Raw genomic sequence first — 16,935 nt, forward strand, 5'->3', positions numbered from 1 at the left:
CAACAACCCAGCTGTCAGAAGACTAGAGACTTTAGAGCAGGGGCTGGCAGGGGCTCATGGGAATTGTAGTCCATGGACATCTGGAAGACCACAGGTTGACTACCCCTGCTTTAGAGAAGCCTTGGGCATCTGAAGCCACGTTAAATCAGATTTCTGAAGCCTAACTCTAATTTTTCCAACAACGTACCACTTGCCAGGGTAGCAGGCACATGGCCCCTTTAAATTTTCTGCTCAATCTGTCATTACTTCAATAACAATGAAGAAGGATTCAGTGCACAGAAAATAAATCCTATCCACTGAGGGCGGGAAACCTGATACAACTCTGAAACGTTAATTTTTTCTTTTTCTTTTTCGAGCACTATGGCAGAATTCATAATGTGGTACCCTACCAGGAAGTCCTCAGAGAGGGTCAAAAGTGTAATAAACAAGAAAGACTTTGCTATAGTCAACCAAGCTCATTCTCTGTCAGCCTACCTCACAGGGTTGTTGTAAGGAAAGAGAAGACTAGACAACCCCTTTGTTTGGATCAAGAGATCTACAGAAGCAACAAATACTTGTAGCAACCAGGATCTCAGCGGGCCCACTTCCTTGGTTTTCATCTCAGCTTCAGTCCCCTTATTCAGAATTTCAACTCAAATTCAGATTTAAAAGCCTCTAATGATTTTCAAAGCTTGCTTAAAATGGCCAGGCTCCTTCTCCCTCCCTTCTTTAATCACCACCTATGTCTGTGGCTCTTCTGTGGTTCTCAAAGTGCTCACCACATTGCCATGATGATATGACATCACCATGCCCTGAACACATCATGTATCTTATCATGATCTAATGCTCACTGAGACCTGTCAGCTGTCCAGCCCAAAAGCAATGACAGAATGCAGGCCCAAGAAGCTGCCTCGAAAGCCAGCAAAGACCACAAAAAATGGGATAAAAGCCAATGGTAGGACAGGAGTAGCCAGAAATCTATGGTGCAAGATGGCAGACACACACATACACACACACCCATCCCCCAGAGACACGTTTGATGTCTGTTTCAAATGCAGTGCTGCAAATTGTTCTATGGCTGTTATTAAGGTTACAGCAAACAAGTTTCAGTGCTCAAACACTATCCTTTCATTGTGGTCACTCTGAATCCACAAAGCTCGCATTCTCTCCCTCTTTCTCTCTCCTGGTTGTGGCTAGATGCCCTCCAGGGTTTTGGCAGTATGGAGTCTGTGCATTGCGCAAATATGCAATTAAATGAGATTACGGTTTGATGAAAACTGACTTCAAGAGACAAGGAAGAGGTTTCTTTTAATGCAATATGCTCATCATCTGACTGAGTTAAAATAAGCGATCAGAGGAAGACGGGGAGAGTGTTTTTAGTGCGCTGTCTTCATTATGGCTCTTTTATGAGGGCTATGTGCTTCCCAATCACTAGGTAAGGCTACTCAGTTTGGATTCTAGTTATGCAGTGTACTTCCTGGTATCAGTCCCCAGTTTTGCTCATATAAGGTCTACCATGTTTTTTCCATCCATTCTCTACCTCCCAAGGGAAGGGCAAGATCCAATGAATCCTGGAGAAACCACCTGATTAACTTCTGGCTTTCATATTTTCAGGAGACAATGGCCATGGGCTTGCGGTCAGCACCATATGTAATATTGTGGCTAGCAATACTTCCTGGACTCCGTTTTCAAGAAACAACACCAAGGGCCAAATTAAACATTTAATTTTTTTCTTTTTTGAAAGGGCTTCCACACAGCCTACCGATTTCCAGGTGACCAGGAAGCAAATGTGTGCAGAATCACACCCTTGGTATTACCCATCCATGTTGTTTCAGAGTTCTTTTAATTAGAAAGTCTTGCTTCAGCTACACGCTTCATTACACTCTGCAGTGTATAGCACTGAGTGAATCAATAGCAGCATTAGGAATGATCATAGATTGCCTGGAAAGTCCAGAGAGCAGGACAGAGTAGGGAAACCAAGAGGAACAGAAGAATCTTTCTTCCCCTCTCATCCATATTGATTGGAGCTGCTTAATGGCAAAGAAAATCAACTGCATTGTCCTGTTCGTAGATGGACAGTTCTGGTATACTTGCAGGGGGCCATCTCTTCCATAAACAACACTAAAGGGCCCACAGAAGTACCAAGACTTCATAATATATCAAGCATCAACTTGTAGTCAAAACTCCACACATCTGGTGCTAATGCTTCCAGGTGTAACATTTCATGCATAGTGGCTGGGCCCCTTGTTGATCAAGAAGCCAATAAGGCCAGCCCACCCACCCATGGAAACCTTAGAGCAGGGGTAGTCAACCTGTGTCTCCTCCAGATGTTCATGGACTACAATTCCCATGAGCCCCTGCCAGTAAACACTGGCAGGGGCTCATTGAAATTGTAGTCCATGGACAGCTGGAGGACCACAGGTTGACTACCCCTGCCTTAGAGGTCTCTCCATCCTCAGGGGACTCCCCAAGTGTGCAGGAAAATGTTACTCTTTCAACTAATCAAAAGAAAAATACCTACACACACACACAGACAATGGTTCAACGAAGACTGAATGTGCTCTGGAAAGCAAACAATGTTGAGAGCAGATAAGAAAAAATGAAAAGTTCTGCAGGGCCTTCAAAATAAAGCTCCTCCACCACGCATTTGGTCGAGGCCAAGGATAACATCTATTGGGCCCCATCCACCCCCTACTTCCAGACAAACACACTATATGGGACTGCCAAAGAAACATACCTGGAAAATGTTATGTGTAGTGGTTAGGAGTGCGGACTTGTAATCTGGCATGCTGGGTTTGATTCCCCACTCCCCCACATGCAGCTAGCAGGGTGACCTTGGGCTTGCCACGGCACTGATAAAGCTGTTAAGACCAAGCAATTATCTCAGGGCTCCCTCAGCCTCACCTCCTTCACAGGGTGTCTGTTGTGGGGAGAGGAAAGGGAAGCTGCTTTGAGCCTCCTTCGGGTAGAGAAAAGTGGCATATAAGAACCAACTTTTCTTCTTATATTGTACTATGACTGTTGTTGACAGTACGATTGTTGATATAGTTACCGAACTTGCCTTATTATGTTACATCTGTTGTAGGTATTGTTGCTAAAATTGACGTTAAAACTGTTGAAAATCACCAAATTTACCTGCATTCTGTTGCCCATCTAACATTCTCTGTAAAGTGCCCTGAGGGTGGTATATAAATGCAATAAAATAAATAAAAGCCAACTTGTTCAAACCAACAGTTTACAGAATTGGGAGATTTGGCATGGGGCAGGATGTCCAAACTGTTGCCTCTTCCCTTGATTACTAACTGGGAGGCTTCAGGTGACCTCCACTGGGACAAATTTCAGTGCCTGAGTAGGAATGCCAAAAGCCTCCGGAAGATGTTGGGAAGTGCAAGGGTTAATTAGGTACATGCGCTCCCACACCCTTCCTCATGCTGCCTGTGGCCTTTTATTACTAAGCTCATGGTTTCTTCAGAACCTCTAGACTGCATAAAGACAGAGCTTCCTAAAATAAATCCCATTTCATTGCTTTAAAACACTCGTAATCATTCAAAAATAGAAGGACTGCTGGTAGATTTTCACAAACCCCATTATGTGGTTTCAAGCTCATATTCTTAAAAGCTCCCAGGCCAGCTTTCCTTCTTGGAAGCATAGCTATAATTTCCTGGGGGGTCTTTAAAGAGCACCAGTGGAAGAACATCAGCTTTTACACACACAATTATCTGAGAGTCTATAGCACGGGTAGTCCAACTGCAGCCCTCCAGATGTCCATGGACTACAATTCCCATGAGCCCCTGCCAGCGTTTGACATCTGGAGGGCCGAAGTTTGACTACCCCTGGTCTATAGTGTGTCTCCAGACAGATCTGTTTTCTGCCCACATAAGTGGTGGAGATGAACTTTAGTCTATGGAAAGAAAACCAGGATCTCTCTCCTTAACAAATGTCTCAGTTCCAACATGGCCCAAAAACTGCTTTGTTTTGCCTACAGTTAACCTGTAATATCAAGATTCAGCACACAACTGAACACATGCCCGTGGAGCATGATGCTATGAAGAAGGAAGAGCTACATGACTTACATTGTTTTGAAAACATAAGAAGTGAACTAGAAGAAATAGTGCCTTTTGGTTCTCATCCAGATGACTCGGCAGATTTTTCAAGCTATTGGATGCACTGTGCACTTTAAGGATACAATTATAGAGCCCATTTTTGTGAAAGGTGAGGCATTTAGTGCACTGATGAGTTTATATTGTTGTGATTGTGGGCCAAATAGAACTGCTTTGATATTTGACCGTGTTTGTTTTTTTTTGTGCTCAACATTTTTTCAACACCATTCCACTGTATTTTGGTTTAACCATGGTTTCTGGTCTCGATTAACTAGCCAATCCTACTAACCACAGTAAATTTAATTAAGCCATCGTTTCACAGGGACATCTCAACTGAGCCAGTGAATCCTTGCAGTGGAAGTTCCATCCTATCTTCTGAGCAGCAGGGTGTGGCCCCACCCAAATTGGACCCCCCACAGTGTTGTAATTACATGAGCTTCCCACTGTACAGAGCACGCTCAGTCATAATCTTGCTTGGTTCCCATGATCATGCTCTGGAGCAGAATCTTCCAGCTTTTGAAATATCCAGTTCTTGCCCAGATGCAATTCAGAGACGCAGTTTCGGCCAACACTAGTAAATGATCATGTTTGCAGTTTGGAGGATTCTACTAGATCCAGCTTTGCAGCTGGGTGTGCCAAGTCAGCCTGGGTGTAAACTGCACTGAGCTTTTGTTCCAATCACCGGTTGATTCAGTCCCTGCCATCTACACAGAATGCGATTTCCGTTTGGATTTTGGGTGATTTACATTTTCCATCTGCAGTGAGAAGGATTGATCCAGAGTGACCTACCTTTATTGAGCGATATCTTAGAGTGCTTTTAATGCTCAATATTTTTCAAATTTGGATTAGGAAAGCAAGCTACGTGTAGAGAACCTCTAATAGGCCACACCTGGTCATGTGACAAGCTTGCCTTAAAGGAGAAGCCCCTAATTTCTCTCAACTTCTGTCGGTCCTAGATTTTTTCTCCCTTCTCTGCCTTTTTCAATCCTTTCCCCCCCCCCTTCAAGAAAAGAAAGAAGCTCCCTGCTTGGCTCCTCTCCCCCCCCTTCAAGAAAAGAAAGAGGCTTGGCTCCCCCCCCCCCCTTCTGAACTACCTTAACCACGTGCAGAACACTTTCCTGTTTCAATGGGGGGGGGGGGAGAGGAAGACCCGAGTTCAAATCTATCTGAATTCAACAGGATTGACAATGGAATAAACAAAGTAAGTGCAGACTCTGCCCTGGCTAGGACAGGGAGTCAAGAGAAAAATACTCCTTCCATTAATGCACTGAACTCCATCTGAGTCAGTCATCCCACAGAAGGGGAAGGTGAGAACAATGGCCTTTTCCCTTGAGCAGCCGTTGTATGCTCCTGGGAGTCTAATTCTATAGGCACACAAAGAAGGTGCTCCCATCCTCCCTTGTTTCCTATGGTGGGGAAAAAATAGCAAGGTAATACAAGCCCAGCAGAATGTCCCAAAGAATCTCTGCAGTGAAAGTGAAGGGGAGGCAGGCATTTTTGCAAGCTCAGCCCAGCAGCAGGGCAAGTGCAATACTGCCCAGCAGGACCGATGCCACTTTGGCCGTGCCAACCTAAAAAAGACTACAGTCACACCCGAGAATCTTTGCAGTAAAAATTGAGTGGAAAGGGACAGTTTTGCAGGGAGAGCAGATCCTGCAATGTACTCTGTGCCACCCTAACAGCGCCCAACCACAGAACTCAGAGCCAACCTACTAGAGTCCTTCAGCAGAACACAGGGCCCAATTGTGATACATGCCAGCTCAACAGGACTGCAGCACAGAATTAGAAGGGAGGTTGCAAGGACAGCAAAACAAAAGCAATCCGCTCTGGGATTGTGATTCCGTGCTGCAGTCCTGTTGAGCTGGCTTTAGCCACAATGGGGCACTGGGTTCTGCTGCCAGGCACTAATTGGGTGGCACAGGGCTTGGCTGCTAGGCAGTAGGCATGAGTCCCTTACAATTGGGCGCTGTGTTCTGCTGATGGGCTCTAGTGTTCTGATGGGCTCTGAATTCTGCTGCTAGGCACTTATTAGGGTATAGTGTAAGATTCAGGTTTAGCGATTTGGCTCCTGAATCTAGTAAGAGAATTGGGTTCATCTTAAAGATTCCCTCCCCCCCTCACACCAAATCAGTATTGATACCAGCTGTAGTGGTTAGGAGTGCGGGCTTCTAATCTGGCAAGCCGGGTTTGATTCCCTGCCCCCTCTCCACATGCAGCCAGCTGGGTGACCTTGGGCTCGCCACGGCACTGATAAAGCTGTTCTGACTGAGCAGTAAACATCAGGGCTCTCTCAGCCTCACCCACCTCACAGGGTGTCTGTTGTGGGGAGAGGAAAGGGAAGCTGCTTTGAGATTCCTTCTGGTAGGGAAAAGCAGCATATAAGAACCAACTCTTCTTCTCCTAATCTGGCGAGCCAGGGTTGATTCCCCACTCCTCCACATGCAGCACTGATAAAGCTATTCTGACCTAGCAGTAATATCAGAATTCTCTCTGTTCTGGGAGAGGAAAGGGAAGGCGAATGGAAGCCACTTTCTCTCCTCCTTCAGTTAGAGAAAAGCAGTATATAAGAACTAATTTCTTCTTCTTGATTTGTTTCCCCACCAGCTACTCTAAACTGAACTGCACACTCCTAGTGTAAAATGGTTAATCTGACTTCAGACACCTCCCTTTGCATAACTAAGCTGTGGAGTGCTCTAGCCAGAGTGCTCCATACAGAGGCTACTCATTTCCTGAAGTTTTCCCCTTTACCAGTGACAAGCTTGCAACCATCACATGGACAGAATGGAGTACCAGACGCTGAACTACTGGAGTGAACTCCAGGACAGAGGGCATTTCTCCGCAGCCCTTCTGAAAGCCCACCAGAAGGTGAGGACTACAACTTGCCTTCTGAACTTCTCAACAGTGGCATATTCTAGAAACCCATGTCTGATCTCTCTTACCCTTCCAGCAAAGCCACAGCAATACAGCAATAGGACAAAGCCTGTTTTCTGAGTGAGTCATCTCCAGTCTCCAGAAAGAAGCAAAGTTCAGAGTGTGCAGACTTAACACACCCTTAAAAAAATCAACCACTTAGATAAGACAACATAGCATTTAACGTGTACACTGTCAACGGTTAGGAAACCAAATCAAGACAACAACATCCGTGTGTTAACCCTCTGGAACTGGAAACGTGTCCAAGAAAATAGAAAGTAAAGAAATGGTTCATTAGCATAGACCTGAATCTCTTTTAACTAATAGCTAAAAATACCCATTCAGCTGCAGGACAACTCTCTTCTCTGTATTCCAATTGTCCAAGAGGGATATAAAAATATGTAAAACCAGCCTTGGCATTTGCTAATTCTCCATGTGTTACTCTACAGAAGCCTTTTTCAACTTGGTCACCATTGAGAAACCCCTGAAACATTTTCCAGGCTTCGAGAAACCCCGGAAGAGGCATGATCACACAGAATATGATTTTGAAGCATAGCCCACCTGGGGCCCACCTGGGGCCCTTCCCCTTCCCATCATTGGCCTTTTTGGGCAGATGGGGCAGGTCAACATGACCATATATGATCATATCTGATCAATGTTTAACAAATTTAAAAAATATATTATAATTAATTACCTAATTTCTACCCATTTGGGAAACCCTTCCAAGGCCGTCAAGAAACCCCAGGGTTTCATGAAACCCTGGTTGAGAAAGCCTATTGAAAGCCTTACCACATTCATAATTGGAAAGACATTTGGCCCTTTCTCCTAGAATGAAGCAATGGATGTCAAAAATAGCAGGGTCTAAGTCAACCCAACATGGCGAGAACCCTCATGCAATGACCCAACACCTATCTTATATTGATACAGGTTAACGTAAGAAGAAACCACATATTCAGTATTTTTATTCATGCTTCCAGCACCCTTAGAATGGAAGGGAAAAGAACACATGTCATCAAGGCTCTACGAAATGTCAGAGGAATTAACACTAGGTTCAATAAAGGCCCCAATATCTTCCTTGTACCCCTGAACAGCCCACCACCACATTACACAAACATCACTGATTATCCAAGAATTAAAAATAAAACAAAATACTGTAGCAGTTGATTTTCCCCACTCTGCCTTCATGATGTTCCCCTGAGAAAAAGGCTCACTCTATACAGGTCAAGTCTTATAAACAAACTTGGAAAAGGTTGTGTGATGTTGTGAATAGTTTCCTGCCTGGAAAGGAAACAAATCCCTTTCTGGGGTCTCTGCATTTGTGAGAACAAGAGTATGCAGCTTCAAAGTCATCCCTTCCCTTTTCGCTGTCCATCTTGCACTTAAAAAGAGATATATCTATGAACACAAGTTACATACTGCAGTTGGTTTGAAAAGAGCATGCCACATAGAATTTGGCACATATTCCTTTTAAAGTGATATTTATTCCTTCTGAATATTTAATATTTAAAGAGAGGGAGAGGTGCTGAATATTGCCCATGCAAATACTTCAGATTGCTCCTTCTATTACAGCAGTGAAGTGCCCACAGAAATGTAGGTTTTTATAGCTGCTAGAAGTGATTCAAACCATTTACAGGCAATAGATCTCCTTCACATTTTTGACAGCGTGTGGTCCGAAACCTGGGAGAAACTCTGAAATCCAGAGGGCAAACTCAGTGATCAAAAGATATGTCCATCAACAGAACCTCTATGTTCAGAACCAGCAAACATCTGGATACCACTGATAGTAGGCCAAATCAGAGAAGGTCTCGGGGCTATATGCTGTTGGTCCTCCAGGACACCTGGGTGACAATTGCATGAAGCAGGATGTAGGATTGGAAGCACCACAGATCTCATCCAGAAGGGCAGGATAAGGCGGGATAAGGCATCATGACCTGCATAGCTCCTTTTGCTTCCCAATTCCAGCATGCACAGAACTATGCACGATAGGTGCATTTAATTTGCACAATTAGTATGAGTCACAAAATTGTGCTTTCCTCTTGCTACCTTAATGCAGAACTGCAGTTTCCCCATACACATTTTGATGATGAAAGGATACACAGATGTGCTTTTAAGTTTCCTGCATCTAGTAAAAGCCTCCCAAGCACTACTCTTTCCTTGTTTCCTTTCAAGATACTTTGATTACTGTTTAAAGAGCTCTTAAATAAACAGAGCATGGATAGTTAGCAAAGCAAGGCCAGACTCAAAACAGCAAACATCCAGGCTATCTCTAAAAGTCCTGAAGCTATAAATAAGGTCATTGGGGTGGGGGGAGGAATAGGTTTGCAGCCCACAATGTCAAGCCACTGGGAAGAGTTATGCTAGATTACAGAACATAATCGACACAAGAAGAGACTTGCTGGATCAGACCAATCTAATCTAGTATCCTATCTCACTCAGTGGCCAACCAGCTCCTCTGGAGGTCCCACAACGGACCATAGAAGCTTCTCATGATGTTGCCTCAAGGCTCTGGGAGTCATAGGTTTAGGGTCTCTGAATGTAGAGGTTCCCTTCAGTCACCGTGGCTCATGGCCCTTGCCAGACTCCATCAATGTATCTAAGTCCCCCTTTAAAACGGTTATTCCTATATCTTTTGGCAGTGAATTCCACATTTTAATGTAGTATTGACTTTTGTTCACCTTCAACCTATGACCCATCAGTTTCTCTGGATGCTCTTGAGTTTTACTATTTTGGGAGAGGGAGAAAAAATTGTCTTTATCAACTCTCTCCACCCCATGCATAATTTCATAATCTTTATCTTCTCGTTTCTCATTGGGAAGGTGCTCCAACCCCCTAAGCATCTTGGTTACCCTCCTCTGTATTTTTTCCAGCTCTCCAGTGTCCTCTCAGAGATATGGTGACCAGAACTGTTCACAGTATTCCAAATTAGTCCAGACCATAGCCCATAAGTGTCTCATTGCATCATATGTAAGGAAACATGCATGCACACAGTTCATGTGCAGATGATACCCTGGGTCAAGAGCAAGCCACAATTCAAAATCCAGGTTGGAAAAGACTCAAAGAACCCAAGAAAGCAAATGGAAGAGAAGTCAAATCAAAGAGCCCTGCCAGAGACAGCTAGTGGGTATTTTGAGCTGGAAGAAAGGACATCTGGGGTATTCAGTCACACTGCAGAGTATGGGAGGCACATTAACACATGACGCTGCTGCCTTATGCCTCATCAGACCACTGGCCCATCAAAGGCTCTTACTGGCAACAAGGTCTCAGGCAAAGGTCTTTCTCATCACCTACTATCTGAGCCTTTTAACTGGAAATACCAGCAATTCAACCAGTGACATTCTGCATGCCAGGCAGATGTGTTACCCCTCAGCCTCAGCCCGATCTCTGTTCACAACCATGGGAGAGACGAGTAACACAACGGAGGGACACACAGTGTATTACTCATCCACATTCTCACTGTACAGGAGAAGCTGGCGTATGACTTTATAGCAAGTCTTCTTTACAGCCTGAGAAGACCAGCTTCACCATGAAATCTTGAGAACCCATGCTCAGGCTAGGCAGTACACCCACTGATCAGGCCATGAGCCTTAGGTTTCTGCACAGCCCACAGGCCCAACTGAAAATGCCCAGAAAGAATTATGCCCAACAAACATATGCATACTGGCACAATTTACATAACTTGTCCAGACTGCAAAGTGTTCCCTGTTTCGTGGCAGGGTGCCAAGATTTAATTTGGCACAAAATTTTTACTCAGCCCTTCACATACACCGATGCCCACAGCTGGTGCTTGTGACGCAGTCGCTTTGTTAGAAGAGCATTAGTTGGCTTTACAACAGCCAAGTGGGCTCTGCCAAAGGAGAAGCTAATCCAGGAGCTGAAAGGCAAATTAACACAAAGGTCTTCTTCACCTGCTGGGAAGGGAAGTCAGGCTCCCCCTGGCCCCCCTCCCCGCCCCCAGCACTTGGCAAAAGTTGGCCGAAAAGAGCTGAGCTCAGGGAAATAGTTCAAGCAAGGTTTTCTGAAATAGGGCACCTCGGGCTAGTAGGCCAGGGAAAGGTATGAAAAATTTACTGTACAACGTAGACACGTTAGGGCAGTGGTTCGAAATCTGGGGGTCGGGACCCCTTTGGGGGTTGAATAACCCTTTCAGAGGGGTCGCAGCACGGTGAGCAGTTTGGCCAGGGGATGAGATGGAGCGTTCGTCTATCTGGAGCAGCAGAAAAGAGTGAGATCGGCATGGTGGAACAAGAGGCAGAACTGAACTGAGAAACCCCGGGAAAAAAACAATTTATATACAATCAAGAACAATGGATCTTCATGCCATTGGTCAGTTTTGGTTCAATTTCTGTGAAAGAACACTTGCATAATTTTATGGTTGAGGCTCACCACAACATGAGGAACTGTATTAAAGGGTCGCTGCATTAGGAAGGTTGAGAACCACTGCGTTAGAATAGAGTTCAGGGACTTTCTCCTCCTGTTGCATAGCAAAGAATGACATCACATGATAAAAACAAAGATCAGCAAGGTCGCTAACACCCCAACCCGGGGGTTATTTTATTTCGATTATTTCTAGTTCGCCTTTCTTATGGACACTCCAGGTGGGTTACACAGTGTAAACCGATGCATTCTTATCCAACAAGCAACATAACAGTATTAAGGCTGCAGAAGTCCAAAGTAAGCAGATGTTTGTAACAAAGCATGAGAACTGACAAGGTCATGCTAGCCTGGGCTACAAAAGACCCCCTTCACCAAACATCCCTGAGACCTGCAGCCAGTGACAGCTGACAAGACCGGCCTTGAGACTGAATAGAAGGCCGCATCAGCATCCTGGCAGAAACCGCAGGGCAGTCACCTTGAACTCACATAAGAAAAGTGGGATACAATGGTAAGAACCAGAAGCACAGAAATCATGGTCAGGACAGAAAAAAAGAAAAGTGGCAGGCTTGGTCCCAGCATCCACTGAGAGTTCAGCCCTAAGCAATGCCTCTGAGAACATGCAGAGAAGCTCCCAGTTATCTCCAGCCTGCTAGGGAGATCTGCAAACGTTTGGGGATCTCAGAGTGTCATCATGAGTCAAGCTTTAGGGCAGGGGTAGTCAAACTGCGGCCCTCCAGATGTCCGTGGACTACATTTCCCATGAGCCCCTGCCAGCAAATGCTGGCAGGGGCTCATGGGAAATGTAGTCCACGGACATCTGGAGGGCCGCAGTTTGACTACCCCTGCTTTAAGGTCTGGTAAGTGGAAAAGGAGGAGAAGACCAGAAAAGCAGGAAGGGAGAAAGAGTCCACAGCCTTGGCCAGGAGAAACAACCTTCAAACATCAACACACCCTCGATTTCTAGGCTACTCCAGAGTAACCTACCACTCCCTGGTTTCCTATTTACAGTCCGGAATGCGAATCAGAGCCGCCACCCCCTTCCATCTATAATCATACAGGTTGCAGAGGGAGGCGGCGGCGGCGGCGGCGAGAGATCCATGATTTCCCCAGCCCTGACAGATAAGATGTTAATAGGTAACCAGCCGGCTTCAAAGGCTCGCACTCATCTTTAAAGGGGGGGGGGGTCTCCCTACTTCGGAAAAGGGCAGAGGGTCGCGCTGTTCCCCGCGGGACCCTCCACCGGGGACAGAGGCCGCCTCCCTTCTGATCTGGGCGGGGGGAAGCCGTGGGAAGGGGCCCGGCTTCCAACTGGGGGCGACCCCCTGCGGCCACTCACCCACGCCGTACTTCTCCCGCTTGGTGGGGATCCAGCGGGCCATGCCGCGGAGGAAGGGGAGAAGACGGAGAGGCTCCCGCTCTCCGTCGCCGGCGGCGCGTCCTCCCCGGCAGACAGGCGGCTCTCCGTCGGCCTCATCCAGCCCCGGCGGCTGCTGCTCCGCGCTCTCCCGCCATGCTCAGGGCGCCAGATCCGGCCCGCAGTTTCTGGCCAACTTCATTCCGCCGCCGGCAGAGAACTTTCTTGCCCAGCCCAGCCCAGCCCGTCCTGCGGCGGCGGCCGCTCCCGCTGAAGCAGAGGCAGAGCGAGAGGGCGGTCAGGGCCCGCCCCTGCCGGGTGGGTCCCCCCAGCGCCGGCTCCTCCCTTGTCCTGGCCCGGCCCGGAACGGCTGCGCCCTCCGCGGCGCTCCCTCTGTTCCTGGGGCCGGCCGCTGGCTCTCGGCCGCCCGCCTACTTCGGAGGGGGATTACAGTCGAGGAAATCACGAGCACGCAAGCCGCATGCCTGGCGAGGCCGGAGGGATCGCTTGACTGTGGAACAAACGCGCCTCGGATCAGGGCTGGGGGGGTTTAAGTGTGAAAGGAAAGAAGTGGAAGTCGGAGCTACACGGATCCTGAGCTTTTAAAAACTGAACTCTAACGAGTCTGGTATCAGATTACATGTGAGGGACGGGACTGTAGGCTGGACCACACAGACACACACACACAAAAAAAAGGATTCAAAATTTTGGGGCGCCACAGCAGCCCAAAACTGTGGATCCGAGGATCTGTTCCTCAGGAGTGCATATAATTGAAACGAAATAAAACCAGCTTCACGCTGTTGACCATGTGGATAGACTCAAATGGGTAGCCGTGTTGGTCTGAAGTAGCACAATAAAATCAGAGTCCAGTAGCACCTTTAAGACCAACGAAGATTTATTCAGGGCGTGAGCTTTCGAGTGCAAGCACTGAGTGCAAGCTCATGGTAATTGTAGTCTATGGACATCTGGAGAGTCACAGTTTGGCCACCCTTAGGCCTTGACCCAGTCTGTTTAATAATTAGGTTATTTTTAAGCCACGATAAGGTGGAAGAATCCTGAAGTGCTGGAGTGGACTACTCTGTACCATATGTGAGAAATATCATTTTGAATGCTGCCCGATATAAGAAGACTCTCTAGAAGTAAAACAAAAACAAACATTTTTTCTCAGCCTGTTCCTGCTTCTGCTAGTTCTCTATTTGTCGGGAAGTGTTTAAAACTACAGTTTCAGCCTACAGTGATAAACCAATCAAGGATTCTACCACTTCATTCTGTTCCCTGGGTAGATCTGGCCTTGCATCCAAGTGAACATGCTTAAGATAGCCCTGTATGCGCCGTTTCCAGGACCTAAAGCATACCTTTTACCATGCTGGGTCTTTACAGATCAAACTGCAAACACCTGGTCAGCTGTGTCAGGAATATGTAGCCGGAAGGGTTTCTGAAATGCCAAGGCTGTTAGTCATCCTGTTCTAACTGGTGTCATGCAAGGATACACCCAGTTTCTCTGAAAACAGCCCAGTCTTGATCACAATTATGTCTCATGCTTATTCTTCAAAGCAGCCTACGCCGTGTTCTGTGCTGGACTTTATTCACATATACGGAAATACTTTGAGTGCTGTATACCTGGGTCAGCAAGTCTTTATAAAGGGTATTAAATGGGTTCTGTGTTCCGTTCCTTCCTCCTACCCTAAGAAGGCAGGACATGTGATTAGGAGAAAGGTGAGAAGTGACTTTGCAGCATGTTCATGTACCCAGGGCTGATTTGCACTGGGGCCTTTTTTGTGCCGCAGCATGACAGGGAGCCACATGAACTAAGCCCCTCACAAAAGCATTCACTTCAAGTTGTGTAAAGGTATGTACTGGGTAGCAACAGGTTTAAATAACCCCCGGGTTGGGATATTGCGTGCCCTTGAGCTTATTACACTGTCTCCTTTAACTATCAGGGTTGTTCTTGTGAGGATAAAATGGAGGAAGAAAGAACAAGTTGTAAGGCACTTTGGTTTCCCATTGTGGGGGAAAGTGAGGTATAAATATATCTACATAAATTTCCATGGGATATTTTGTGGTAAGAGCTTGTGTTCATTTAAGGGTACATCTAAGTTGTTTAAAGTATACCCTTGAATAAGCAAAATTTGGCCAAGTTGAAACAAATTTTTATTTGTGATCATGTATATTAATTAGAAAGGCAGGATTTTGATTTTTGGGTCCCTCTCAGGTTGCTTGGTTTGCCTTTGTGATGCATAAAAAGGTTTTCTGTGAACTGGGAATGACCCAAAATAATGGATGCCAATTACCTTGGCATGCATATGAAATTTTTTAATAACTGCACCCATGAATAGCCAAAGCTGGAACCTCCATTGACCCTCCAAATTCTCTGCTCCTGTTCCCACTAGAAAGAATATGAGAAATAAAAGTGGCTTCTTAACATATAACAATATGGGAAATGCAAATATTGGTAAGATATCAAAGATGAAGGAATCAACATTCAGTGGGTACTATATTACCAATCAGTTTCAGGACTAAAGAAGAGTATCAACATGGAGGGTGGAGATCTAAGGCAGATGGGCATAAGTTATTACTTCAGTTAGAAACAGAAGAAGTTTAAAATGTATGATTAAATGGATGCAGAGAACAAATACCTATGCACCAATGGGAATGGTTATTAGAAAATGAAGTTCCCAGCCAGCTAGCCATGGTCTATTAATCCAAAGGCTACTGAAATGTGACAATTATTCAGTAATGGTGAAATTAACAAAATATATGAGAAACAGATCAATTCTGAAATCTGAGGAGAGATGGAATGTCTACTATGAAAGCAGGAGATGAACCCAGAAGAAGAAACAGTTTAAAATTTAGAATGAGAAGCAGTTAAAATGTATAGAGATGTTTGCAATGCATACGATGTAGAAGCAGAATGAGAACAAATTTTGAATGGCAAGTTATAAGGAAGTGGATTCTGAACAAAAATATCTTAATGTTTTATTTTGAGATTAACCTTTCGTATATTAAATGCTATAGCTAATATGTAGACATGACAAAACATGTAACAAAGAGTATGTAGCAATGATGAATTAATAGTACAGTTTCAAAAAGTTATGAAATTTAAAATGTTTGAAGGAAGGACTGTTGTATTCTATAGTAAACGTCTTTAAAATTATAATGAAGGGGACACTGGGGAAAAATAAATTCTGTTCTATATCCCCTGTAATGTACCTTTGATATACATCATTTGTTATTTAATCCCTCTTCCTTTTGTTATCCCTTTTCATTACTTTGTACTCTAAAAATCTATATATTAAAAAAAATCTTGTTGTTTTTTCAAGATACTGGATGAGTAGATTTTATTGCAAAGAGGCTTATATCTTTTGTTAAAACATCCCATTTCAAATGTTAACCCTGCAGTTCCTGCCGTGGTGCCCATTGATGGATTTCTGGGCACTCATTTGCTTCCTCCTTCTTGGGACAATGCCAATTCCTGGCTTGTTTTCACATTGCTGGATCAAGAGGTGCTCTAGAAGAACCCAGGAGGCATTTACCATGTATCTGCAGGGAGCAGCCATTCCCAAACAGCAGTATAGTTGGCCTGCAACTATCAATATTTTGCTCCTGGCAGGTATTTTGTATTGATGCCCACTTCTTGTTCTGAAAAACTGAAAAGTACCTACTGGTTCAGCCAGACTAGGGTCTCCTGTGCTGACCAAACAGGTAAGATCTGACCAAGGAAGTGAGCCAGTTTGCAACCCCTGTGACAACAAAACGTTTGGCATCTTTGTTGAAAGAAACAGGAATGATTCTACTGCCACCCTGAGTTTGTAGAAGGAACCACAGCAACTAAATATGAATTTTCTGCAGGGAAAATTGGCCCATTAGTCATACCATCATAAACTGAGAGATTCAAGTGGGTAGCCATGTTGGTCTTGAAGTAGCATGTAGAATATACTGCAGTAATTTAATTTAGACCTAACCAGGCCATGCACTACAGTGGCCACACCTTTTATGTTCAGGAAGGGTCTCTGTGGACTAACCTGTTGAAGCTGGTAAAAGGCACTTTTGGCCATGGCTGACACCTGCTTATCCATCTAGGTTCAAGAGCACCCCAGACTACAGAGTTCTGTTCTTTCAAGGGAATAGATGACACCTAAATCCTGGGTCATACCTTCAGCCCACCAGTAACACTTCCAATTTGTCAGGATTATTAGCCTGTATCCGCTCCAAAACTGC

The 16,935-nt window shown here is 45.2% G+C and overlaps 1 protein-coding gene across 3 annotated transcripts in view; it reads right to left on the bottom strand.

Moving 5' to 3' along the window:
* The window catches only part of DOCK5 (dedicator of cytokinesis 5), a 111,701-nt gene extending 98,628 nt beyond the window's left edge, over positions 1-13,073 (bottom strand). For 2 of the 3 annotated variants that reach the window (XR_013225760.1, XM_077305077.1), the window contains exon 1: positions 12,700-13,073. Coding sequence is in view for 2 of the 3 variants with exons in the window: in XM_077305077.1 (XP_077161192.1) it covers positions 12,700-12,742 (43 nt within the window). In the remaining variant the exon portion in view is untranslated. The remainder of the gene's footprint in view (positions 1-12,699) is intronic. The other variant, XM_077305075.1, reaches the window with a different exon arrangement.
* Positions 13,074-16,935: the final 3,862 nt, after the last annotated feature.

The sequence above is a fragment of the Paroedura picta genome, chromosome 12 (genome assembly GCF_049243985.1).
Source record: "Paroedura picta isolate Pp20150507F chromosome 12, Ppicta_v3.0, whole genome shotgun sequence".
Classification (NCBI taxonomy): Eukaryota; Metazoa; Chordata; class Lepidosauria; order Squamata; family Gekkonidae; genus Paroedura; species Paroedura picta.